Raw genomic sequence first — 27,976 nt, 5'->3', positions numbered from 1 at the left:
GAATAAAACTCTGAGACAATATACTGGATTAAATCATTTTATTTGAAGTTAGCCAATTAAGCCAAATCAAAACAGATCGTTGCAAGAAGAAAGGATGCTGATGAGATCAAATAAAGCACAATCAGCAGGAATATGGATCTGTTTAATCAGCGTCCATTCTGCCATGAGCCTTAGCCAGTTTTGCATATAGGCCATTCCACAGCCACAGCCCACAACCCTGCAGCCCTCCTGGGCAGATAACCAACATTTCCAGCTGAATAGCACAAGTGTCACAAAGACTCAAGGGTGTAAGGGACATAAAAAAGGATGAAAATGAGCAGAGGCCATTTGCACCTGTAGCAGGTTGGGTTGCTAGGAGGTAATTAAGGATCTCTCCTGGGTGTCCATTAAAGGTAGACAGGCAGGGAATCCGCTTCAGCAAACTACATATCTGCATCAGAAAGAGCATTTGAAGAATCTAGGATTTAATAAACTACTAGCAACAAAATCTGCACAAAGGGCCATCTCCACTCTTCTCATCTGTAACCTTTCTTATGTCCTTGTTTTTAAAATACTTTGTCTGTACTAAATAATAAAAGAAACATGTGCAGGGTGATACTGTAACTGTAGTATGGCCTAAATCACCTTAACCACAAGATGGCCTGTTGAGTCCCTTTTCATTTGTGAGAGGGACTGCAGAGAAAAACAAAGCGCATGTTTTGGCCTTATTTTGCACCACGTGACCCAATGGCACGGAGGAGAGAAAAAAACCCTTCTGAAGGGAAAATCTCTGGGGATCCAAGGCCATGGGCTGCCCTCCCTCCAGGCAGGCTAATGTGGTAACAGAATTCCACTGAGGCTCAAGGCTGTCTGCTCTGAATTCAAGGCCCATATGATCAATAAAGAGGCAGCTAAGCTGTTGTGGAAGATTCATATTAAAAGAGGTCTAAAAATACGAAGAGAAGACTGGATCTGGAAGAAAAGCTAGAAAAAAAGTCACGTTAGCTGCAGAATACAAGTCACATTAGTATCAGAATACAAGTACTGGTAGTATGAGCTTTTCAAAAAAGCATTAATTGTTTGTGTGAAAGTTTATCCAAAAGTACAGTAGGAACTGTTGATTCATAATGGGGAGAAAGGAGCCGATTGAAAACCTAATTATTTTCTGCCTGGAATTATTACCTTAATGATCTTGGGTCTGTTTTTTTAATGGGTCACTGACTCCATTAGATAAGAAATACATTTTATGGCTCTCTCTGTAATTCAAGATTTTATATAATGGCCAAATAAGTCAAAAGTTCAGACAGAACCCTATTTTTTCTTCCTCATTTTTTTTCAGTTTACAAACTAACTCTAAATGGAATGTCAGCAAGTTGATTATGAGCTTCTCTGCAGTTCTGGTCAAGAGTGATTACTTGTTATCTCGGGGTATGGATATCTCTTAAGAAGCAACGTCTGTGCCTATACTTATTGCATGTACACTTACAGTTATAATACTAAGTGTACGCTTGTATTATACAAGGGGCAATAAAGTTATTAAAAAAAATAAGAATACACAAGAGACACAGAAAAAGTTAATAAACCTGCACTGCTGCCACAAAAAATAAGCTGCATCGGGACTTCTTGTTAGGGTGACTTAGAATATGCATCTTACTTATCTCTGAAAAAAAGAACTTACTTTGAACAGGAATTAACAGTTATTCTAAGAACACTGCTACACAGAATGCAGCAGATTTCAAAGAAAATCAAAAATATGTCAGCTCTCAATAACAATTTAAGAATTGATTATTTAAAGTCAGATTTTTAATGTGCAGACATGCACATTTGAGAGTGAAGTAAAAAAATAAACCTGTGCTTTCCTGTTACTTTGAGGATTTTCTGTTCTCAATTCCTTTGCTGTAAAATATCAGAAAGCAAGCGTCAACTGTAACATCAAAGAAATACAGGCATCTATGAAGGTTAAAAAAAGATTAAAACATAGAGCAAATTATTTGGCACAATTCTCAGTATTAGGTTGTAATTATATCACATAACAGTTCACAGCAAATGTTCCACTTACTGAATCGAGTTCCCCCAGGCAGCTGGAGAGGATACATATTCAACATGGTGGAAACATGTGGCCATGCAGGAGAAGTCTGACCCATGTGTAAATGGAACATGTGCAGTATCTCTGTGGAGGACCCTAGTTAGACCCTAGTGGAAGTCTACAGTAGTTAACACTGTTAGTAACAGACAACTCTCTTACTTTTGTGTGAAAAAAAAACAATATGATGATTACTGAAAGGAGCAGTATAACAGCAAGAGTGAACACAGCCATATAATTTGTTGAAATTCCTAAAATGAAATAGAAAAATGAAAGATTGTTAGTCAATGTGTAAAACCATAAACTGTGAAATCCTCAGTTTAACAGGCTTTGGATCTAATGGATAAAATCTAAACAGGATTGTCTGTGAAGTCAGAAGTACCAGACTTTGCCCGCAGTAATGGAGAAATGCACATCTAACAAAGCAACGTAAACATAAGGACTACATAGATTTAAGATTCAGGAATATCAGAGATATCCTTTAGGGGTAGGTCAGTTGCTTACAATGGATGTTGTTTGTGTTTTGTATGCTTTAGTAATTTACAGTATGTCTATGAAACATGAAAGAAAGAACTTGTATACTTACGATAAAAATAATAATTTTTATTGACTATGTTGCTGGTCGTGTTGAAGACTATGTTGATTTTAAATGTTAAAAATAAGTCAAAAGATCCAGAAAGCATATCTGATATATATTATATGATTTTTTTTGTCACGTAATAGTTTCTGCTGAAAAAACATCATTTGAGATTTTACAGCCATTCGGCAATAACAGACGCCCCCCCATAAGTCCATTAAACCAAGGGGATTCTGTACTTTAAAATACTGTATATGCTAATTTAATATTATATAGTATTTTTTTAGCTTATAAGATCAACAATATGAAACAAAATTGCATTGATAATCAAAGCTTATCTTTTAAAGGGAATGTAGTTTTTGGATGTTTACTTATTACAATATAAGTAACCTTAAGTGTATTAAATCTGTCAGAAAAGTGTTAGTAGCTGTTTCACTTGTGAACATTCCGGTAGTTATTCTGTCAACACAAGCAATGTTTTCTCTCAAGACATCAGTTGAGTCAGGTGTTTTCAGAACCAGCATGACACAGCAAATATGCAGGTGTGCATCTTCACCTCAGTCAGCTCAATCTGTTTTTACAAGCAATTGCCTATTTAAATCTGAGGTATACAAATAAATGGTAAATAAGGTTAGGAAAATAAGTACAACATGCAATACTGGCCTTGATTGTTGAACTTCTGCACTTTAAATAGTTAGAAAAACAATCAAACAAAACTATATTCCGTTCAAAAACTAAAAATGTTGATGAAATATTGTGAACTTCTAAATAACGAAAAGGTGGTCCCTTTCTTAAATAAAAAAGAATGCATTACCGATTTGGAGATAAAGCACTCCTGTTGCTGTGGCATTAGGGGTACTCGCTCTACAGTAGTAGAAGCCACTGAGGTCAGGGGTGATGACAGAGAACTCCAGCTGAGCTTCAGTCACAGCTGCCCCGTCTGGGTGGACCTCGTTCTCCCTACAAACAGCAAAGAGGGTTCACAGAAGGGACTTCTCTTTCAGAACTGCTGAGTGTTAGTGAACAGAACCCATGTGACACCGCTCAGTAAGAAATGCTACAACTCTACCATGTCTGGCTGCTTGAATAGCAGCACCCGAGACCTAGGGCAGGTTTTTATACCTCAGGCTAATGTACAGCAGGGTTCTGTCACAGATGGAATTCTGATTGAATATGTTCGCAAAAGTAAATCAGCCTGCATGTTTTCTGTTACAACGCTCTTGCAATAAAAACAGGACATCACTAGCACAGCACAACCAGAAACTCTCACACAGGAACTAAACCTGCTCAGCAGTAATTCAGAAGAAGTCAGCAATTTGGTTCTTTCTGTTTCTCATTTTGTTTAGCTGTGCAATTAAACAGGAATCCACTAAATACACACAAAACCAGAACACTGAAAACAAAGATTTTTGCTCTTCTTTATGCCTGCCCTTATAGTGGAGGGTATTGCACTATGCACTGGTTTGAAGTGCAGTTCATTCTTGGTACTGTTGTCAAGTGCCACAGACGCAAGACATACCTTTTCCACTCATATCTGTCCACGGGGGGGTTAGCATCTGCTTCACACTGGAAGGCGAGCTTAGTTGGTGTGTCTATTTTTGTCACAACAACAGAAGGGGGATCTGAAAACCAAACAAAACCTCATTAAAGAAGCACCACATGGAGATTTACACTCTCTAGTATTCAAAACCAGTGGTCCCAGATATCATAAACAGTCTGATGGGCTGTAGCCACAGCTCACAGAATACAATGCAAGGTGACAGCAGACAGCGGTGTCTCTTTGTCGCTGTGATGCCACAGGTGAAAGGTCACTATGATCACAGCAGCTTTCTTTTTCCACAGAGCCCTTTGGAGGTCATCTGCCCTGAGCCAAAGACATGTATTTACCCATCATGAGCAGGCTAGGGACCCCGAAAGTGAACGCGTGGCAGGTGCAAGGAGTGGAGTGGAGTGGAGCATGCGTGACTCCTTACACTGCACGGTGAGCCTGGAAGAGACCACTTCTGGCTGGGCCAAAGACAGGTGCTCCACCATGCATTGCACCTCCTGGCGATGCATCGAGCGTGCTGGGATGGCTCGCAGCTGGCTCTCGATGGTAATGGTAAGGTCCTCGTGCATCGATGAGCTTTCCATGCTTCCAAGCGTAGGAAAGGGAGTTCGCCAACTGATTTTAGCAGCCGGCTTGCCATTCTCTGCCCTGCAGGTTGCTATGCGACTTTCCGTTTCACCTTCTTCAATTGGGTCTTCTGTAAATACCGTGATCGCAGGCTTAACTAGAAAGAGAGAGTGTACTGCTGGGTTACCTTTCTGACCTACAACCACTGTCTGACAGTTTTTCCATTTGTGCATATCATTTGTGCTATTTGTACATAGGATTCAGTGGTGACATGCAATCTATAATAAGATTCTTAACTCCACACAATGTGAGAGGGTAGTAGGTTCAGACAATATGGAGATTATTGTCTGAACTACATTCCCCAGAAGGCTGTGGGGAATGAGATCTCATCCTCAGTCACCTGACCAGCTAATATGAGACAGTCATATTTAAATAAATTGTTCTCTTCTTGGTGCCTGTCCATGACATAACTATGCAGAATAGACACTGTTGAGATGGTCTCTGTGAACTTTGTACATACTTTTTCTGCAGAAGCTGCAGTAGTTGGTAAGGTGGACACACAGAACTGGTTTAAACTGGACTCTACTGTGTGATTCTATACTGTTATATAGAAATGCGGGCTACGAAACTAAGTAACCAATTGTGTTAGAAGAAGTTATCTTTGGCAAATAGAGAGGAGGACGATGTGTGTGATTTTGGAACACTGCCAATCTGATCAGCACAGGGAAGTGTGATAGATAACAGAAAAAATATTACAGGCTGGCTGAGTCAGGTGTATTGAGGGTCAGTGAGACAGAGAATGCAGCAATTCTTGATGTCCCGCTGATGGTTTAACCTTCCCCTTAGTTTGTCCATCTCGTTGGCCAGCAGGACACTGGGGAGTGGAGTCCGGTAGCCACGGTGCTTCACTCTCGCTTGAAGTCCTCACCGTCTACCGCCTCTACTGCATTCGCTGGCTCTGCTCTGGGTCAAGAGGGTCAAGACATACAGACGAGGAGCAACATGCAACACGTTGCCACTCTCCGGCGCCATGTTGGATAAGCAGAGAAACATAACCCAGGGTCTACAGAATACCTGTCTGCACACATTGCTAGTCTGAGGACACTAAAATACATTGGAGGAAATGAGAGATGTACACAGACAAAAACATTTTTGAAAATGAACAAACTAGGCAACTGGGCCAGGCCCTTCAGTTTTGCCCATTTAAGGATCATATAAACGAATGCAACTGGTGTTATGATGTCAACACAGGGATGTTCATCTGAACTTTCTTCCAATACTTTTGGAATCAGTACTGTAGCAGAGCTAGTCCAGATAGTGAGAACTGAAAGTCAGGATGCCTGCCTACCTATTCACCACTTACTACTTCGAAGACCTTAATTTTAAAAAGATGTGCCATTTTAAGACTTGCTTCTAAGAAAATAATCCTTCTAGGCTTTTTCATTGGAACCTACATTGAGATGGGTCTGGATTTAGTATGATGCTTTCTAAAGAGACTTTTCCCACCTCTTGGTTTATCACAACGGGTCTTAAGGACACTCCAGCCCTTCCTTGTTTTCCACTCATATCCTGCACCTGCTCCCTGTTCTAACCCCCTTTCAGTTCTCCTTAAAATCCAGTTGCTCACTTTATTCAGGGCTCTGCATTTGATCTCCATATCGTGTGAGTCCTGGACCTGGAAGCGCCTGGTCCCGTTAAGGTTTTATTCTCTGTTCCTGTTCCTGTCTTACACCGGTTCCGATCCGGTTCCCGTTTTTAAATCTTGTTTGTCTTGGATGGACCGCCCGGTTTTGGACTTTTGCTTTCGTTTGGATTCCCCTTTGGATTTTCTCCCGGATTGTTTGCCTCGGCCACACCTTCCCTGAACACCAGCGCACCAAGGACACCCCCCCTGTTTTCATCCCTGTATCCTGCATGATCTTTTCCCCATGTTACCTCACTTTTCCCTGGATCGTGCCTTCAGCATAGGGTATGAAAGAACTGTTTTTGTTACATTACCATTAACCGTGAGTCTCACTAAGCGATGAAATGGGCCACTGGGAAATATGGTGAAGATGCAAGTATATGTGCCTTCATCTGAGGGGGACACATTTTGCAGGATAATGGAGCCATCCCACTGTCCTTTCCTTTCAAATATGACTCTTTTTCCCAATTCGTTGACAGGAATGGGTCCTCTGTCAGGTCTGTAGACGACGAAATTCACATCTGCTGTTCTCTGCCAGCTAATCTGCGACAGGTCTCCTGAAGGGTCCTCCACTACACACCCAAGATAAGCATCCTCACCAGCTGTGCTCACAAAACTGGTGTTGCTTATGAACCTCACTCCTGGAAAGTAAAAGGAAGAGGTAATCCATCAATTAGACACTTTGTCAATTTCACACACATTTACCTTGGACTTCCTTGTTGGTACTTTGTAAGTGCTGCAGGGAAACATCACTGAAAAATGAATCAGTTTTCAAGGCAAAGGGTTATCAGATAGCTGGGGTCATTGTGTATGTAGTCCAGCATCTACAATTCAGTACAGAATGAAATACATGCAATGGATTTATTATATAAGGAATATTCTCACAGGACAGGTGATCAGAAAAGAGACTGAGAAGGCTGATGATGATTTATTTCAGCTCATACTCTATCTTAAATAACAGCAGGTACTGAAACAATCTGGGTGAAATGCCATGGGTGCAACAGCAGTGTCTCACCTGGGATTTGAACCCAGAACCTTCCAATCAGGAGTTCAGAACCCCAACCTTCTTTGATCGGCAGCATCTCCTCTGTAAGACTTTAACAACCTCCTCTTACCATTACTTGACCAATGGCTAACCACAAATAAAGCAGCCTGCTAGAGAAAAAGGGTAGGAAAGTATAAGAAAGAAAACCTGTGGGGATTAAGTGGAATGTTTTATACTGTATATATACAGGTAACACACTTACAACCTTGGTGAGGAAGAACCACAATCCTGCTGATTCAAAGCACTTAAAAGTAAGCAATTAATCATCAGTTTGTAAAGACTTTGATTTTTACTGTGATCAACTAAACAGTTAGTTTAACTGTGATCTATTAAATAGGCGATTTATTAAATTAATTGATTGACATGTTTCAGCCTTCAAAAAGCAGAAATATCCCTTATTTGAACAGATTACTTAAATTATATAATTGCTCAATAACTTTGAAGTGTACCTAGTCTAAATAAGCAGCAGATTTAGGGTAACCTACTGTATAAAACGGGGGCTTTCCAGAGCCAGATTCAAGACCGCTAATCTAAACATGACACATACCTCATTAAATGTGTCAACAAAATAAATGCAATGATTCTGATTTGAAAAAAAAAGATTACCTCAACAGTTGCATTACTGAGTTGGTAAGCTACATGCTCAGAAATGAGGTGTAATTTTGATAAAGAAAAGCAAAGATACATGTGTAATACTGCTATTTGCATTTAAATTAACTACTGTCTTTCTTAGGATGACAGAGTACCAATTGGGCATACCTAATCCATGGGCTTGGTGATTTTAACGCAGATGACCTGTGCTGTTGTGACTTGTAAATGTGAGAGAGAGCAGAAAGAGAGCAAGACACTGGCAACAGAGTATGAAGTAATTGAACATGGAGCCTACATGTGTATTTGCAGTAAATATAAATACAGTGTAATCAACACACTCTTTGGGCATATGAAAATCTCACAATTTGTATAGCAGGTACTTTTCTAATTTTGCTTTGATTATTCTTTTGATTTGGAAATATATGGATATTTACATTACAATTTACTGTTTTTTTGTATTTCAATAGATTTATATTGAGATCCAGTTGAGGGTAATGTTAATGCTAGCTCTGCCAGCCTTAAATGTCACTGTGGTTGAAGTGGGAAATATACAGTATTGTGTATATATCCACATATCCACCTCTACAATATTACTGCTGAACCACATTGTGGAAGGTATTAGGGTAATTTCTGGGATCTGTTAATTTAGCCTTTATCAAAAAGTATAGTAAGACAGAATATACAGGTCATGTGCAACCTTTGGCACATATGGAAGGACAGGACATTCACTCATAAACAGATTATAAAACAGGACAAACATACCATCTCCTCTCTGAGCCTGTTTATAAAAGCTAAGAAACTTTTGATGTTTGTCGGGTTTTGGGGCAGACTGTCACGCCTGACATCCCTCCCTAGAGGGCACTTCACTACTCCCGTTATTGTTCCTGTGATTGTTGCTAAGCTCCCCAGGTGTACCTTCTTATGTGTATTATTTAAAGACTAGCTCCTCCAGTCCTCGGGCTCATCATTAGGGTAAGGATGTTGCCAGGCCTGCCTAGCACCAGGAAACCCTACGTCTGTCTCCTGAGGGCATAGGCCTCATCCCCGACCCCTCCCGCTTCCTGAGCCCGGGCTCTGGAGGATCTCGCCCCGTCACCCTTGGACCTCCATGTTTTGTCTGTTCGTGTTTTCCCCTTTCCTGGGGATTTTAACCTTGTCGCGTCCCAGGATGAATTACTCGCTGCTGGACTCCAGGACTCTGCCCTGACCTGCCTTCGGACCTGGTTGGATTTGGATGGCGTTCTTTGTCTCCCCCATTCACTGTCTCACGGACTGTCACTATTATTTTGTACACTATTAAACCCCTGTGTGTTTCCTTTTACCACGCCTCCTGTTTTCTCCAGCTCTTACCGCATCGCATAGGGTCTACTACAAGACCTGGCGCAGATCTCAGTCATTGGTCGTAACACAGACCAAACACGCATTACTGTACTTATTGAGCCTCAATAATAAATGGATTCTGCACAAGACTGTCCTCCTCCTCTGATGAAGAATTTCCCACAAGAGTGGTTTTGCGTGCTTTCACAAAACAGATGTCAACGTGGATAAACGGATTTACTGGTTTTTGCAAGATTTATGTTACCCACTAAGGCCTAATTTTAGACTTCACATTTCCCTTCCAGTAAAAAAGCTACCACTGTCAATTGTGATAAGCTCATAAAGCAGAAATACCTTTGTGCTTAAATGGTGGTCTGCAGTTCGAGGGCCACCTGACAAACTGACAAAGGAAGGTCTGGCATATACTGTACTTGCAATAGACATCGTTCTGTGATAGCTCTGGCACAGCCCAGGGTTTCATTTTATAGCTCAGATGTCAGAGTTGGGTATTTCCACATTAAACAGACCCTGGCAGACTATAAAAGGGTGAAATGTTTCCAGGAATGTCTCAATAAGTAACCCCCCTGTTGATCAGCCTTGTCTGTCTCTGGGCTTGCATGTGTGAGCTGGTACAGAACATTCCTGTGTTACTCCCTGCAGGTTTGTTTCAGCCTGTGGCTTGTCTCGGTGGGCTCTGGCGCCGGTTCTCAAGCAGAACCGAGCTTCTCCTTCTCAGCCTTCAGGATTATAGAGGCCGGAAATTACTCTCAGGAGAAACTCACTTTCGCAAGCTCATGATTTTCATTAAGGTGGCCTTGCTGTCTGTTTATCCTACCACCCATCAGGCTGGGTTGTAAAAACCATAAGATCTTTGATGCGTTAAACTTAATAAAAATACAATTCATCTGTTTTTTCTACATAAAAAATGTATTTCTTAAACATTTTTTGGCCTCGCATCATGCTAATCTCCATACCTGGAGAAATGTTTTACCAGGCATTCTGAGATGCTGAGGTAACATTAACACAAAGAGTGTAGTGTTTGATCTCACATTTTCCCAGAATACAGGTATTTCATTTGCAGAAGTGGTATCAGTCATGGGCTGGTTATTAATTTACAGCACATTGGGCAATGGTTATTAATTTGCATGGGAACAATTTACCTTTCATGTACTCAGGCATGTTAGTAGCCTAGTTTAAAACTTAAGCAGTTTCACAGTTTATAAAAATATTGTTTAACTGCAGTAATTCCCCTGCATCTAAGCTAGAAACATCAAAATGTCAAACCCATGCAATATTGTGAGTTGTTGCTATGCAGCACATATCCAGGAGTTCTTAGTATACAGGATATGCAGAAGGTCAAATGGGATTTTGTTTTAATGCATTTCACAATACACAGATGGCATGCCATCACTTTATTTTTTGTGAGAATATTTGATAGTTTTGTGAAAGGAAACAGGCCATAATTCAAACTTTACCTCTCATACACACACAAATTGCTCTCACATACACATAAAATGCACTCACATTCACTAGTTTTGCCTCTCATGTTCACATTGTGAAGGAGTGTTTTGTGTGTATGTGCGAGGTAAAACTAGTGCATGTAAGAGCGTTTTGTGTGTGAGGTAAAATTGAGAGTGAGAGCATTTTATATGAATGTGAAAGGTAAAATGGAGAGTGTGAGAACATTTTGTGTGTATGTGAGAGGAATGTGTGTGTGTATGAGAGGTAAAGTTTGAATAATGGCCTAAATGGCACCTCATAGCAGAAAAGAGTCCACCTTACTAAAATAAAATTCAGAGCAGGATTGTTTATTTAACAGATATTGGTGGATTTTGCAATAGTGACTGGGTTTTAACCAGACCTTTCAGATTGAAGTTCTTAATGCCTGAGAGCCACATAAAAAAGTTAGGACACTTCTAGGAAACTACTCCAGGATTTCAGTTAGAGCTTTTTGTTTGCTAACTCAATTACAGTGCCTTTATCTTATCTGCAACTCTGGCCGTTAGGATTGTTAATATTTTGGTTAGCTAGACAGGAATAATCTGGCCCATTCCCCTAATTCCACAAAGGTAACTACACATCCACCTGTCACATGGCACTCCTTAATCACGCAATGTCTTGCTGTGCGGAAAATATCTTTGAATCTCAGCTTCTGGTACCTGGAATAACAATGATTGTAAATAAATTGTGTAAAAAGAGTACTGCATTTAGAACAGCTTCCTTGTATTTGTAGTTCATGCTGTAACATTGTGTCTATTTCAACAAACATTCATCAGGGAATTATTAGTGGAATTATCCATTCACTGCAGCACTTAACCTCCTACTGCAGGTTAGTGTGCATCTAAGGTTAAAATTGGCAGCTGCAGATATGAAGACTCAAAAAAGTAAACAATACATCCACTAGGCCTAAGGGTTTTATTTCTAAAAGGCATTATGTGTTGTCTTCTTACTGTGTTTATCGTGCAGGTGAACTTGCAAGACATAATACCTGGCTTTGTTTTTCAGTGCTGAACTATAAAGTGCAGAATAAGCAGAGCGAATTCTGAACTTCTCGAACCTTGTGCATGAGTACTGTATGCGACTTGTATTACTTTTACACTCAGTAGACTCCAGCCCAGGCTCTTAACAAGAATCTGAATAACGCAAATTATAATGAAAACGACTGATGTGCTGGATCATGCAGGTAAAATAGACAAGAGCATTACCACCTAGCAGTTTTATCCCAAACGTTATGATGATGTCACTGCTTGTGAAAATGCTCAAGACTGAAGGCACAAGGACTGAACATTGAGAGAGGCAATACATTAGTGGCATTACTGCCTTGTAGCCTGATCTTATCAGATGGTAGAATATAAGTAGGCTTGATCAGTATTGGAATGAGAGACCTAGAGGAAAAAATGTTTTGCTGCTCTAAGTGGTGCTGGTGGACCAGCAGGTGGACCAGAAATCCCAAACCAAGGCCTTGGTATGGTCATAGGAGGGCACTGTGCTGTAGGAGGTACCACCTTTAACCAAAGTCCTGAATAATTGGTCATTAAAGATCCCATCATACTCTTTGCTAGAGTAGTGGTGGTAACCCATGTGTCCTGTCTAAATTCCACTCTTGGCTTCAACATTTCTGACCATCTTAATGTTCCCCCTTAATTTAATTAATTCAAGTAATTTCTCACTTCTGTACCTGAGCTACTGAGCAGAGGACTGCTGATGGAGGACATGGTCACTGCCTGTACTTTAGTGGTGGGATGAAAAGTACAATACAATGTACAGTACAAATACATTGTATTGTACTTTATTGTACTTTTCATCCCACCACTAAAGTACAAGCAGTGACCATGTCCTGCAAGCAATTCTACAAACATTTCTTCTTATTATTTAAATGATACCACTTCAACGGCACAAAACCATTTGTACCACACCATAGCACCAGACGTATCAAACAAACTGTTGTAAGACAGTATTTTAACAATGCCTTACTGTAAAGCAACTGGCTTGCTATTTATTTTCCATAGGATTTTATTATGCAACAGGGGAACCACACTAACTGCCACCTCCAGATCTACAGATTGAAAGTGTTTCCTTTTCTTTGAAGGCTCAACAGCCCAAACTGTCATGACTTTTTATTTCTTTCTACTTTTCAACAGAGGAATTGACCTCTACATATTTCTTTTAGGAATAGCGTACACATTTGCATGATCATGGGGCAGACATAGCAGGCATGTGCACTGAATTAAAGTATTGCAAAACCAAAGAGAGTATTAATCTGAATACAGTATTAAATAATCTGCAGTAACTTGATTAATTACCCCAGCTCTCGGTGGCTCATTTCCATGGTTTTCTCTCTATCACATAATGAAGGTCTGTGTTTGAGGCAACTGTTTTAGTCCCGTCATAAACATATCCAATTCCCATGCATAAATGACCTCCACACGAAAACAGCTGCCACATGGAATTGGCACTCACCACTCCACTCCAAGGACATTGCATCAGGAAGAACTTGGCCCTCGTGTTTAAACCCAATGCCTTACATCCACCCCTCAGCCACTGGGTTTTGTGTGGCTGAGGGTGTGTGGGCAGGACAGCTGCTGATGTGCTCCAGGACCCTTGGGAATCTCCCAGTACCCCCAAGCCCATCCCTGGGAGCCTGACTGACTCTTATCCTCTGACAGCTCTCATTGGAGTATCACCTTTCACCCCCTCCTTTGTAAAGGAAATCTCTCTGATCTCTCATAGCCCCTTGGGTGAAGATGAAAGCTTGGGACACTGTACACCCAAATTCTAGAGGGCAGGCTGCTGGTACCTTTTATTATTTAATATCTGTATGATACTGTAGATGTTATTCTATTTTTTATCTTTTTTGGAATGTTTTAAGCTGAATTCCTCCTGCTACTTTGTTTTACTGCACGCTGCCTTGGTTAAAAGCGAATTATTAAGTGCAGTTAAGAGAAAGAACTTTATACAAATAACTTTAACACCAACAATTTAAAGCCAACGTTTAAAAAAACACACAGAACAAACAGAAGGGTGTTCTGCAGCCCTGAATATTCCCTTGGGCTGACACTGTTTTTCTCTGGAGTCCAGTTCCTGAAACACATCTGAGAAGAAAAAAAAGATTGAATCCAGCATGGGAGTGAAAAACAAGCAGCTTTGAATTTTAAGATTCAAGAGCACATTCACTGCACAAAAATTTCAGACTCTTGTTATTTATAAAGTCCCAATTCCTGCCTGGAGAACCACTTTCCCATAAATGCACATGAGAATTCTTGCCCTGAGGTTACACTTCGTACACATAAAAATAGCACATACTGTGTATTTGTTCAAGTCCCGTCATGCAATCATAATCCTAGCTTTGTAGACTACAAGTACACGTTTTGTGATGAAGCTAATTACCTGATATGTGATATTACATCAATATTTTTAGTACAATATTTATCTATAATTAGCTTGGTATTTACACATAAGTAATCACTATAATTACACTTTTGATTTGCTTTCTGTTTGTTTTCTGTTTCAAAAAATTCCTCATTCCACAGATGTGTGCAGTGTAAGTGAAGCCTATTTACACACATGAACCTATTTTTTAATTTACTGCTTATTTTTTCACCAACGGACTGATCAGCCCAGTGACGGGTTACCCAGATCTGGGGTGGAGCAGTGGCTCTGTGGTTTAGGATCTGTGCCTGTGGCTGGCAGGTTGCTGGTTCAAATCCTGTGGCTGGCAGAGGAATCCTACTCTGTTGGGCCCCTGAGCAGGGCCCTTAACCCCAACTGCTCCAGGGATGTTGTACAATGGCTGACCCTGTGCTCTGACCCCAAGCTTCTTTCCCTGTCTATGTGTCTCATGGAGAGCAAGCTGGGGTAAGTGAAAAGACAAATTCCTACTGCAAGAAATTGTATATGGCCAATAAAGTCATATTATCTTATCTACTGTATATTGTCAGTGACATCTGCCACATTGCCTTTACAGTTTGTTTGTTCCGCTATGAGCAGAGCACCTGCTCTGTTATCTGCAGAGTTCAGAAGTTCCTGTAAGGCAGCAGATGTTCTTTAACGGTCATTTGTTTGTCTTCAGTGTCTGCAATTTTACATGAACAGTATCGTTTTTACTACCTGCAGGTAACAAAAGACCCTTGTTGGCATGACTGATGAATTACAGTGTAGCCAAGGCAGAAACTATTAACACAACAATTACAGACAATTTACATGAAAAAAGCAGTAACTCTGTTGCTGACAGAAAGACTTCTAAAGCTGTTTTATGCAAATATTATGTCTTATAACATTTTGTGATAAGATTTATCACTTGTACTCTATATCATGCTCATTTTGTTCCTTATTACTTCTAATAATTAATAATATTTATAATATTCATTGAATTTATACAGCGCTTGTTATCATTTTAAATACAGGAGGGGATTGACTTCCAAGTGCAGACCCATCTGGGAGACACACAGCACCTATTCTGTACCAACAGACCCACCTGGGAGACACACAGGAACCTTCAGCACCCACATACTGTACCCACTGCACAGCAACTCAGAGGAAGGAGTGAGAGACTGACTTAGGGAGGACAGGTTGTACAAGATCAGAGTGGAGACAAGCATTTGCAGACTCATGTGTTTGGGTTCAGCTTTTGGTCCTAATCTCTTACATTTTGAGACTCCTGTAAATAGCAAACTTCATTCCTGCTGAGTAGCAGTTCTCAGAGATAGAGCTTTGAGGACTATATGCAATGTCTTTTTTTGCTTTTAATTATATTTTTATTCACTCTTTCATTTTATTTTAACAGTGTAGTGCTCTTTTGTAATCCTTTTCAAAAGGGCATAAGTGGAAACTTGTATCTTCCAGCTTACTAGAACGTCTTGGTTATATTTTATTCAAACTCATTGCGTTGATGCTTGTGAGTGACTTATACAGTGAGACTTATAATATTACCAATGTGTACAGGATGGCATTGTACTGGAGCCTCTGACTGAAGGACCTTGCTGAAAAATACAATAACAGTGTCCCACCTGAGATCTGGACCCACAATCTTTCACGTATGAGTAATGTGAAATACAAAATATCCTCTTAAACCACATCTTCTACCATCCTACCAGAGATTCTTCCCATGTGCTCCCTATCCCAACTGTCTGCTTCTTTGTATCTGAGGGTAATTTCCATTAACTGCTGATTAATGTTGACACTGACACATCCTGCCATAGTGCACCAGTACGCTCACCACACATCAGCTATCAGTGGGGAGGAGAGCAGAATAATGAAGCCAATTCATAGAGGGGGATTATTAGAAGGCCATGACTGGTAAGGGCCAACGGGAAATTTGGGCAGGACGCCGGGGTTACACCCCTATTCTTTTCGAGAAACACCCTGGGATTTTGGAGGATGTGCTCTTAGCTGACTTATCTATTCAAATAAAGGATAAGTATTTTCATATGGTTAACTCAAAGAATAGAATACAAAATCATTTTGTGTAGTTTCAAGGAGGGACTTCTGCCTATCTCACTGAGCTATCTCAGTGCTGTCTCCTGAATTGAGTACTAAGGCTCGACTGGCTCTGTGTGCTCTATACAGTGTAAGCTTTCCTATTAACTTTTTATCTGGGCTGTTTAAATAATACAGGGTGTGTGGTGTGCATTTTCTTGATCGACAAATTCCTTTAGTGAGAAATTTGGACAGTTTCAAACAAATCCTTCTAGAACTGGTAAAAACAGTTTCAAATTATTGATTTAAATGGTATATATATAAAAAAAATAAACAGTATAATTATACTCAGAAAAACTGAAATTAAAAATGTCCTTGATTTGTTTTGTCTGTGAAAAGTACAAGGCAGTTGAACCTGCTACATTTAATGTATTTGTAAACATAGGGTGACAGTTAAAATTCAAAGCAGCTCAGTGCCTGAAACTGGTTTTTCAACCTGCATGTCTAAAACAGATAAGATAAAAATATGAGTGGAAGTGTAAAACTGCTACAGTTTTACTTTAAACCCCCAAAATAATGCCACACTTTTTTTTCTTTTAAGGTAAACATTTTTTAATTAATCTTTGTAGAATCATCAGTTATTTCTCCAACTTCCCTCCTGAATAAAAAATCTTTGTTTTGCTTTATTTACACTATATATTCCACACATTTTGTGCAGGTATAGGGTTTGATTTTCTTTGCTTATGGTTACATTCTCAAACACTTTTAAGGCTATTTTAAGCCTTAAAGTGCTATACAAAATGGAGTATGTACTCCCACAAACCTTTGTATAAAGAAATGCCTACTGTTCTCAGTTTAAAATGCACTTCCACGTACAGCAGTTTCCTCTGTATAGCTCTGGCTTGAGCTAGCTGGGACTCATTCAGGTCCTCAGTGATAAACCACACTCCCACAATGCAGTACAGACTGAGTTTTGTCCACGTCAATACTCTTAACAGGGAGGAGTAAAATGACATACCATCCAAAACTTCCAAGCACTATAGTAGCCATCAAAAGTGTTTCAGATGTCCATTATTAATTAAACATTTATAATGCCACTTGTAGATAAGTGTACTTGACTTTCATGCTGTTTCATCTGTAAGAAAATAAACCTTCTGAATGCTCTCTTGCTCTGTAACTGATATTAAACAAAATCTTTACCTAGTGTAATGCTCCTCAATGTCTCATCACAGGGCTACTGTATTATGTCTATTTGTATAAGGGTATTTTGACCACATATAGTTTAGGAGTTGCAAAATTGCAATTAATAATTGGATATTACAAAGTGGATTGGATAATATAAGAATTTGGCATCATACAGGTATCCCTAAACATAGGCATAGATAGGTCACTGAGGATATTCACCTGAAAAAATAAATGTATTCATACAAAGCCATCACAGGTGAGTTGATTAAACAATTCCATGATATTTATGTAATATATACAGACATAAATATTTTGTGAGTATTTATGTAATTCCAAGATTCAGGTAAGTCTATTGAGGACTGCATGGCTTCGTTGATATGCACATTAATGTACCATGGAAAGCATATGGTTCAACAAAACTATAAAAAGTTTTTTTAGACAATTTGTATAGAAATATAGACAAATGACAATTAATCCTAAGTCTCTTATGGCCCCATTGATCCCATTTCTGAGATTCATTTCACATTTTCATTTCCTAATTAAATTAACAAATCACATCAACATGCAATAAATAGCATTTTTAGGTGATTATATGATAATTATTAAATAAGACGTTTTTACCTGGATTTGGGAAATCTCAGATGTTGTAGGTACAGTACTGTATGTTTATATTTAGAACAAGTTCAACACTAGTCTTTTTGCCAAAAACAAACAACCACAAACAAAAATGAAAGACTTTAAACTGAAACATTACTGGCAAATTCAGAATTGGATTCAAAGACTTGTTCCATAAAAGGTCTGATAAATGACAAAAGTAAATGTACAAGCAATGTAACTGGCACAATGTCACTACAAGGATATATAATCGCTGCTGGTCATTGAATTTCCAGTGGATCCAGTAAGCCAGCCTTTTTGATTAACAGGATTCATGTTAGCTTGGCTTGGTGCAGAGAGATGTGTCCGTAATACTGATTAAGATTCAGGTTCCCATTTGTCCTGAGCCAAAGACCACTAAACAACTGCCACTCCAGTACCTTTCACAGTCTACTAATGCCACACGTCAGGCTGTGGCAAAGTTACTGGTATGTGAGAGGTGGGCATCTCCAGGTGATGATAATATCTGAGCTAACAAATAAAAACATCACACAACTCTGTGGGTGTACGCCTTATCCAAGTCTCAGTCACAGGACGCATGTCGACAGTGTCCTTGTATTGCTTGGAAGTCAAGGAAAAACAGGAAAGCGAGAAAAAACTTTTTTGTGTTTTTTTTCCCATGAGAAATGATACCCAACTAATCTTAACTGTAGTATTTTAAGGTAACAATTAAATGTTTCTCTCTTATTCTTTATTATTTTTGGAAGAAATATGATAATCTAATCCAGGCAGGGAAATGTACAGTATATCTCTCATCACTTAATCATACAGAAAGCATTTAAATGATGACACATTCTATTTTAAAAACTAACTATGCAAGTAGTATTAGTTTCCCACTAGTTTCCTCATTGTTATTTGAAAGTCTTTGCAAAGAGACTTACCTTCCCAGGCCTTGATAGCTTTGTAATAAACTTCATCTGAAATTTGAGAAAGTAGTTTTGAATACCTACCCAGAGGATAAGTCTATACTAGGACTGTATACAAAAAGAGAACAAAAAGACTAGATCAAACTGCAATATTTTCAGAAACAGTTTTATGTGTCACCCACACATGAAATACATTTACCCTTTTAAAGAAGTGTACAGTCTCAGAAAAAATGTTTTGTGTTTTTTCTCTGATATTCTTACCTCAGCTTGTGCTACTTTCCTCTCCTTTGACCTAATTCTTCATTATACTTCTGTCAACACCTGCTAAACTCTGAGATTCCGGTCCTACTCTCATCCTTCTCTTCTTACTCCCCTGTACATATCACAACTGTCCTCCCCTCATTCTTTTTCCACTGGTGTCCCTCAAGGCTCCATCCTGGGCCTCCTACTGCTCTCTCTCTATATCCAGTCTCTTGGTCCTCTCACCTCTCAAAGTCCTTAAACTCTAATTCGCCCCCAATACTTACTTGCTTCTTACAAACTATCATGTTACTCCAGTCTTGCTACTGGCTCACTACTGCCGAAAACACCCAATTCAAAACCCTTGTCTACTTTTGGTTCAAGCACTCTGATCCTATCATTCTTCAATCTCTTATCACTCTTTACACCTCATGATAAGGACTCCCAGTTTCTCTGCTCCTTCTCTTCCACCTCATCTTCCACACTTCCCTTCCTTCTGTTCTCACTTCCAGAGCCAGGCCATTCCCCAGCCTCACTCCTCAGTGCTGGAATGAACTACCCACAGTAGTTAGAGCAGCTCAGTGACTGGCATTCTATGGCAGATCGGGGCTCCTCTCATTAAACCTCTTACATTCTTCAGTACTTGCATGGCTCTCAAGAAGGCAGTGTGGATTGCTTCTTGCACCTTTTTAATGGACACATGGGGGACTGTCACAAGGTTGGCTTCGTTTTGTATCTTTTTGTATCATTCCTGTGACAAGTTCCCCCTAACCTTGCGAGGAAATGTGAAACCAGGAACAGTTCTGGTATAAAAACCTTCTCACCCCAACTTGGTCTTTAGCCCGCTTGTTTGTCACCAGCCTCATCTATAAATCAGGAGAACAGCACGGTGCTTCTCAATCCGATAATACAATTGTAACTGTAAAGGGGAGTGAACCCTGCTTTACCCTTTTTAAACCTACAGGATAGCACTTGGAAGAAACCAGAGCATCTGGAGGAAATAAATGGAAGCATGCTGATTCTACAGAGACAGAAGCCTGAGACTAGGATTAGACTCAAGTCCTTGGAAATAAGAAGCAGCAGCACTAACTCCCTCACTGCCTCGTTACTGAGGGTTACTGAAACTCTTAATTGAAGGATTTTCTTAAATACTTTTTAATTGCTTATTTCTGCACTCAGATGTCAGAAAGTAACCATCCTTAAGTGTTCTGAAGCAGTTCAAGTAAGAAGCTGCATCAGCATGCGTAGGCTGCAAAAGAACAAGTAAAGGTTTATTCCATTCTGAAAAGCGAATAAAAAACACAGCAATGTATTTCCTTTCTTCTCTATTCAGCAAGAAATAAACCTTTACTTGATCCTTAAGTGTTCTCCTGCCAACACAAATAGAAGAGGACAAGCTCTGATCAGTCTGGTATCAGCATGTGTAGTACAGTACATTCCTACTCTGTAGCTGTCCTTTCATCATTATTATGAGCCTCTATCAATCTCCTACTAAAAGAAGGCCAAGATAATTCCATAAACATCACTCCTCATCTATCTGGGTATTGTATGACTGAATAATATCCTCTTGCTATTAGAAATAACTAAAAAAGGGCATTCTGGGTTCCAGTTCAGCAATTCCCTGAATTACAACAATGACTTGTTCTTCTTGTCCAGTCTTGACTCTGATAATAATTTCACCTCCTTTCATTTGTGCTTTAACCCACACAAGTTCCTGTATTTTTCCATTTGTTTCTGTGTGACGTGTAGTTCCTGTGTACAAATCTTTCATCCATTATTGTGCATCAACATGTTAACACAAGCAGCATATAAACAATAAAAAGTTACTTTTAAGACACAAAGATATAATTCCCCTAACAATCATAATGAATCTTCAAAAGAACTATAATCTATTTCTCCTTTTGCCTTATATTATTTGTACTACAGGTCATCTGTCAAAGATCCTAACTGTTGAAAATAATCTTTGATCAATTTTAGCTAAGCATCATTTACAGCAGTTTCCTTGAGAATTGAGCATTGGTTAAAAATCATTTTAGCTTTCTGTAAGTTCATTTTCAGGCCTGTTTTGACACCATGTTCATTAAGTTACTGGACTTGTAAGTTATATCTCCTCTGGGTTATGAAATTATAAAGCAGACCCTTTGTAAAGCACATTTGTAGAGACATGTGTCACGATCCGGTTCTTTCCGGGCCCTATGCAGATGACACGATCCAGTTGGTGAAGACACAGTAGGAATAAAAACATGCAGGAGAAGGGATGGAGACAGGGGGCGTGTCCAAGGAGTGCAGGTGTCCAGGGGAAGTGAGTCCGGGGCGAACAATCCAAATGGGAAATCCAAACGGGTAATCAGGAACAGAAACAAAAGTTCATGGCCAGGTGATCCATCCGGGGGGAATAGGGAACAGGAACCGGTCGGAACCGGCGAGGGGAATTAGGAACAGAAAGTTAAAAGCATAACCAGCTTTTGGGGCCAGCAGGGGGCGCTCACCCTGCGGCTCATGTGGGTCCTAATGCCCCAGTGTAGTGATGGGGACACTATACTGTAAACAGGCGCCGTCCTTCGGATGAGACGTAAAACCGAGGTCCTGACTCTCTGTGGTCATTAAAAATCCCAGGGCGTTTCTCGAAAAGAGTAGGGGTGTAACCCTGGTGTCCTGGCCAAATGTCCCATTGGCCTTTATCAATCATGGCCTCCTAACAATCCCCCTCTATGAATTGGCTTCATTACTCTGCTCTCCTCCCCACTGATAGCTGATGTATGGTGAGCGTTCTGGCGCACTATGGCTGCCATCGCATCATCCAGGTGGATGCTGCACATTGGTGGTGGTGGAGGGGAGTCCCCATTACCTGTAAAGCACTTTGAGTGGAGTGTCCAGAAAAGCGCTATATAAGTGTAAGCAATTATTATTAGAAATTATAATGGAGCCAAACGCAGCAGGACCCCGGGCTCTCACGAAATGCGATTCAATGAGGAACCTCGGCTGACGTCTGCGTCTGGCTTTTAAGGTGGAACTAAAGAGGGGCTGGAATAAGGCACAGGTGTGGGAAATGAGGTAGAACGAGGAAGGGCTGGAGCGCCCTTAAGAGGAGGAGTAGCGATCGTGACAACATGCAAGTCATTTATTTTATGTGGAGTTAACAGTCCAAATAATTTTTTTCATTTGGTTGGTATCAGAAACACAACTCCTGACTTTTCTTTATTTATTTTGTGGAATAGTACATGGCAAAATTCACAAACATGGATTGAAACATTTCACAATGACACATTAAAAAAGCTTTATGTCATTGTTCCTGTAGTAAAGTTACTGTATATTTGCAATGTAGCAAAAATGTTGCTATCAAAAACGTGTTTATTTCCATTTAAGCTTCCATTCTTTTTATTAAGGGTTTTTTGGGTGTTTGAAGATCGGGAAACACAGCTCATGCATTTAGGAAAACAGGATGTTTTTCCACAATTCCCAGGCACAACCTTTTCAGTTATCCTTAATGTTTTCAAAACATCTGACCGATTAGAAATGGTAAATTATTGTAGTTAGAATGAGTTGCTTTTATAAAGATTCTGTAATATGGTTTGTTACCCCCCAATACACCAGCACACACAACTTGCTCAGCATTTCCCCAGGTGCTTACCTGACAGAGGTGAAATCTGAAGACACAGAGTAACACAAGCAAGGATCGGAAGGATTTTCATCTTCGCTGAGTCAGACAATGTATGTAGACCTGTCTACCAATGGAGGAAAACAAGTGCAGACTAGTCAGACATACAGTTTTATGCAAAAGTTTGGGCACCCCTGGCCAAATTACATGTTTTGTTGATTTTCAAAGAGTAAAGAAGTTAACACAACCTCTGCAGCGAACAAACTTAAACTTGACATATTTCTGCAAATATTAATGCACAGTTACTGTTTATTTGTGAAATTTAAGAGATTGAAAAAATTAAAACATTAAACGTGGCATGTGCAAAACTTTGGGCACCCTCCCAATTGATCTACTAGTGTTATTTTTTTGTAAGGTCTCAGAACTTAATTGACTTGTTAGGCCTTAATCTAAGTCAGGTGATGACAATTCCAGACCTTAATAAATTCTCTGACTCTTCGAAGCTCTCAGGGTACTGTGCTTACACTCAACAACCATGGGCTCCTCTAAGCAGATGACTGAGGATCAGAAAATAAAGATGGTTGACTCCTACAAAGCAGAGGAAGGCTATAAAAAGATATCTAAATGCTTCCTCCTTGCAATTTCCACCTTCCAAACTGTCATTAAGAAATGGAAGTTAAGGGGAGCTGTTTAAGTCAAGACGAGATCTGGAGAAAACAAAAAAAATCTCAGATAGAACTGCTTGTAGACCGGTCAGGAATGCAAAGCAAAACCCCCATATCACTGCAAAGGACCTGCAGGAAGATTTAGCTGGCACAGGAGTAGTGGTGCACCGGTCCAACATGATCTGCATGGAAGAGTCATCAGAAGGAAACCTTACCTGAAATCTCATCACAAAAGTCAATGTCTGAAGTATGCAACACAACACTTAGATAAGCCAGAGGCATTTTGGAACCAAGTGCTGTGGTCTGATGAAGCGAAAATTGAACTCTTTGGCTACAATCACCAAAGGTATGTTTGGAGAAAAAAAAGGAGAAGCATTTGAAGAAAAGAGCACCTTGCCAACTGTGAACCATGGGGGTGGATCTTTTATGCTTTGGGGTTGTGTGGCAGCCAGTGGCACTGGAAATATTGTGTGGGTAGAGGGAAGAATGGATTCTACTAAATTTTAACAAATCCTGGAAAAGAAAAGCTGAAAAATAATTAATAATGATAATTGCTTACACTTATATAGCACTTTTCTGGACACTCCACTCAAAGCACTTTTCAGGTAATGGGGACTCCCCTCCACCACCACCAATGTGAAAATGAAATCCACTTTTCCTGTCACTTCCGGATTATACAGTCTGCACAGGGTCCTAAACTATGCACTACACGGGAGTCAGGACCGGCTCCCCTGACAGTACTGACTGATAGGGTGCCCAAACTTTTGCACATGCCTCATATACTATTTTTTTTTCAATCCGTTAAATTCAGCAAATAGTAACTGTGCATTATAATTTGCAGAAATATGTCAAGTTTAACTTCTTTTTTTTTTGTGTTAACCGCTTTTCAGTTAGAAAATCAACAAAATGTAATTTGGCCAGGGACGCCCAAACATTTGCCTAAAACAGTATCTATTCAATTCCAAAAACCTTTACATACCAATCCATATACAGTGCCTTGCGAAAGTATTCGGCCCCCTTGAACTTTTCAACCTTTTGCCACATTTCAGGCTTCAAACATAAAGATATAAATTTTTTATTTTATGTGAAGAATCACCAACAAGTGGGACACAATTGTGAAGTGGAACGAAATCTATTGGATTTTTGAAACTTTTTTAACTAATAAAAAAATGAAAAGTGGGGCGTGCAAAATTATTCGGCCCCTTTACTTTCAGTGCAGCAAACTCACTCCAGAAGTTCAGCGAGGATCTCTGAATGATCCAATGTTGTCCTAAATGACTGATGGTGATAAATAGAATCCACCTGTGTGTAATCAAGTCTCTGTATAAATGCACCTGCTCTGTGATAGTCTCAAGGTTCTGTTGAAAGCGCAGAGAGCATCATGAAGACCAAGGAACACACCAGGCAGGTCCGTAATACTGTTGTGGAGAAGTTTAAAGCCGGATTTGGATACAAAAAGATTTCCCAAGCTTCAAACATCCCAAGGAGCACTGTGCAAGCGATCATCTTGAAATGGAAGGAGTATCAGACCACTGCAAATCTACCAAGACCTGGCCGTCCCTCTAAACTTTCAGCTCAGACAAGGAGAAGACTGATCAGAGATGCAGCCAAGAGGCCCATGATCACTCTGGATGAACTGCAGAGAACTACAGCTGAGGTGGGAGAGTCTGTCCATAGGACAACAATCAGTCTTACACTGCACAAATCTGGCCTTTATGGAAGAGTGGCAAGAAGAAAGCCATTTCTCAAAGATATCCATAAAAAGTCTCGTCTAAAGTTTGCCACAAGCCACCTGGGAGACACCCCAAACATGTGGAAGAAGGTGCTCTGGTCAGATGAAACCAAAATCGAACTTTTTGGCCACAATGCAAAACGATATGTTTGGCGTAAAAGCAACACAGCTCATCACCCTCAACACACCATCCCCACTGTCAAACATGGTGGTGGCAGCATCATGGTTTGGGCCTGCTTTTCTTCAGCAGGGACAGGGAAGATGGTTACAATTGAGGGGAAGATGGATGCAGCCAAATACAGGACCATTCTGGATGAAAACCTGTTGGAGTCTGCAAAAGACCTGAGACTGGGACGGAGATTTATCTTCCAACAAGACAATGATCCCAAACATACAGCAAAATCTACAAAGGAATGGTTCACAAATAAACGTATCCAGGTGTTTGAATGGCCAAGTCAAAGTCCAGACCTGAATCCAATCGAGAATCTGTGGAAAGAGCTGAAAACTGCTGTTCACAAACGCTCTCCATCCAACCTCACTGAGCTCGAGCTGTTTTGCAAGGAAGAATGGGCAAGAATTTCAGTCTCTCGATGTGCAAAACTGATAGAGACATACCCCAAGCGACTTGCAGCTGTAATCGCAGCAAAAGGTGGCTCTACAAAGTATTAACGCAAGGGGGCCGAATAATTTTGCACGCCCCACTTTTCATTTTTTTATTAGTTAAAAAAGTTTCAAAAATCCAATAGATTTCGTTCCACTTCACAATTGTGTCCCACTTGTTGGTGATTCTTCACATAAAATAAAAAAATTATATCTTTATGTTTGAAGCCTGAAATGTGGCAAAAGGTTGAAAAGTTCAAGGGGGCCGAATACTTTCGCAAGGCACTGTAAGTTCAAGTTAAATGTATCTGGAAATTATATTCTATTTCAGGTAGATGGAAAGCTAGGGTGTTTGAATTAAAAAATGGATATGTACTGTAATAGGAAACAGAGAGCACAGATAGGGGATGAATATTCAAACTGGGGTGATGTACTTTGTGGAGTATCACATGCATCTGTGTTAGGATTAATTTATATCTATGCTTTAGATTGTGGTATAGTTACTAAACTAGTCAGGTTTGTGGATGATGCCAATTTAGGATGTTTAACAAACATTGGAGAAAAAGCAAATGAAATTCAGAAAGACTTGGAAAAAAAACACCACTGGGTAAAAACCTGACAAATTATGTTTAATGTAGATAAGAGCAGGATATTGTATGCAGGTAGTAAACATATAAATACAAACTGGGGAAAACTGAGACAGAAGACGTGAAAAGAATTCTTGCCTAACTACTGCTGCAGCCACTTTAAGTTCTTGTCTATTCCTGGGGTGTTCTGACATCAATGTTATATTCTTTTATTATGTAAAATGCAGTTCCAGAAGTAGCCATGCATACCTCGGCCAAGGTTTTGCTCTAATACAATGAAATTGTTCTAATGCATGAAATTTAGCCAATCGGAATTTATGATATTTAAGAATCAAAAACTGCCACCCCACACCTATATTATAAGCACTGTCCTGAATTCTTGCTGCTATTTTTCTGGAATGTAAACAACTGGGTTAAAATGGCTAAAAAGCACCAAAAAAACCACCGAGATGATAGTCGCCCATCTGTATTTAGACTGAGATCCAGGAAAACACATTGAGTGTTTTATATCTGACACCAGCAATGTGTTCTGTATATTTATGTACAAAGATTAACTTAAATGCTTCACCACATACTCCACAGAAATGCAGCCATGATTAAAAGACTTCACCTGTAAACAAATTTGTTTTATCCCCAGGGGCTAAACTGTATAAAACCGTGTCTCATGCCGAAGTGCAATCAACTTTACCTTCTCATTCCTTACATGTGTAGTCTTCTGATTGTAGTACACAATCAAAACTTTGTTGGAACACATGGAGAAGACACATTTATCATCACAAGGAGATCAAAGATTTACATTTAGGAGATATTTATATACAGTAGTTACATAGATGTTGAGTTCCCCGAGATAGAACGCAGAAAAAAATTCACAATTCTATTTAAAACTGCCTTTTAAAAATAGACAATTTTCTAAAAATTAAACAAAAAATAAACAAATCTTACCTGCTACTGAAGCGTTAACAACTGGCAGATGGAATGAATGAATGCAGTTACATCAACACGCAGATGCAAAGTCCAGACTTGAAAGGACCGTTAATACATGCAGATGCTTGCAGGCGATAGAGAAGCAGGAAGCACATGTCAGATAAAGTAATTACTCTGTATTTTTTCTTTTGTGATTGTTTTGTGCAGACAACTGGGCATAGCTTGTTCCATTTTAGGCAGGCTGAATTGAATTATGTTTTCAGTGAATGATCATTCATAACTGTTATGATGTTCTGTGATTTTTTACTTTTATGTAAGCACTAAATCACTTTATTAATCGCTGGTACAAATGAGGAGATTATTTAAACCGGTCAAAATCAAGACAGGAAAACACAGAAGGAAACCAGTATGCCTATTGACATTATGTGCCAATGCCATTGTGGATGTTGGACTATTGACTCAGCTGTCAGTAATTCGCAATCACTCCTCCTATGGCCAGGAGGTTAGCCCTCAGCCAAGTGGGTTAAGCCAGGTTTTGACTAAACACTCCATAACCCTTTCAATCCTTTAATTATTGGGAGTTGTTATTCCTAGAGAAGTTGCAGTTATACACAATGT

At 39.7% G+C, this 27,976-nt stretch overlaps 1 protein-coding gene across 2 annotated transcripts; it reads right to left on the bottom strand.

Moving 5' to 3' along the window:
• Positions 1–24: 24 nt before the first annotated feature.
• Positions 25–27,957, bottom strand: LOC148835914 (nectin-1-like). 2 transcript variants are annotated; one of them, XM_088913010.1, is made up of 6 exons: positions 27,377–27,957; positions 22,884–22,977; positions 6,754–7,080; positions 4,613–4,912; positions 4,159–4,261; positions 25–3,599 (listed from the first exon to the last, which is right to left on the bottom strand). In XM_088913010.1, exons 2-6 carry the CDS (start codon positions 22,942–22,944, stop codon positions 3,431–3,433), a joined length of 960 nt encoding a protein of 319 aa, XP_088769136.1. In that variant the 5' UTR covers positions 22,945–22,977; positions 27,377–27,957; the 3' UTR covers positions 25–3,430. The 2 variants fall into 2 exon arrangements, with proteins under 2 accessions (XP_088769136.1, XP_088769137.1); XM_088913011.1 differs by having other exon boundaries at positions 22,884–22,973.
• Between the last annotated feature and the right edge of the window lie 19 nt (positions 27,958–27,976).

The sequence above is a fragment of the Atractosteus spatula genome, chromosome 4 (genome assembly GCF_055471065.1).
Source record: "Atractosteus spatula isolate fAtrSpa1 chromosome 4, fAtrSpa1.hap1, whole genome shotgun sequence".
In the NCBI taxonomy this organism is placed as follows: domain Eukaryota; kingdom Metazoa; phylum Chordata; class Actinopteri; order Semionotiformes; family Lepisosteidae; genus Atractosteus; species Atractosteus spatula.
This window is presented reverse-complemented; position numbering and strand designations above follow the sequence as displayed.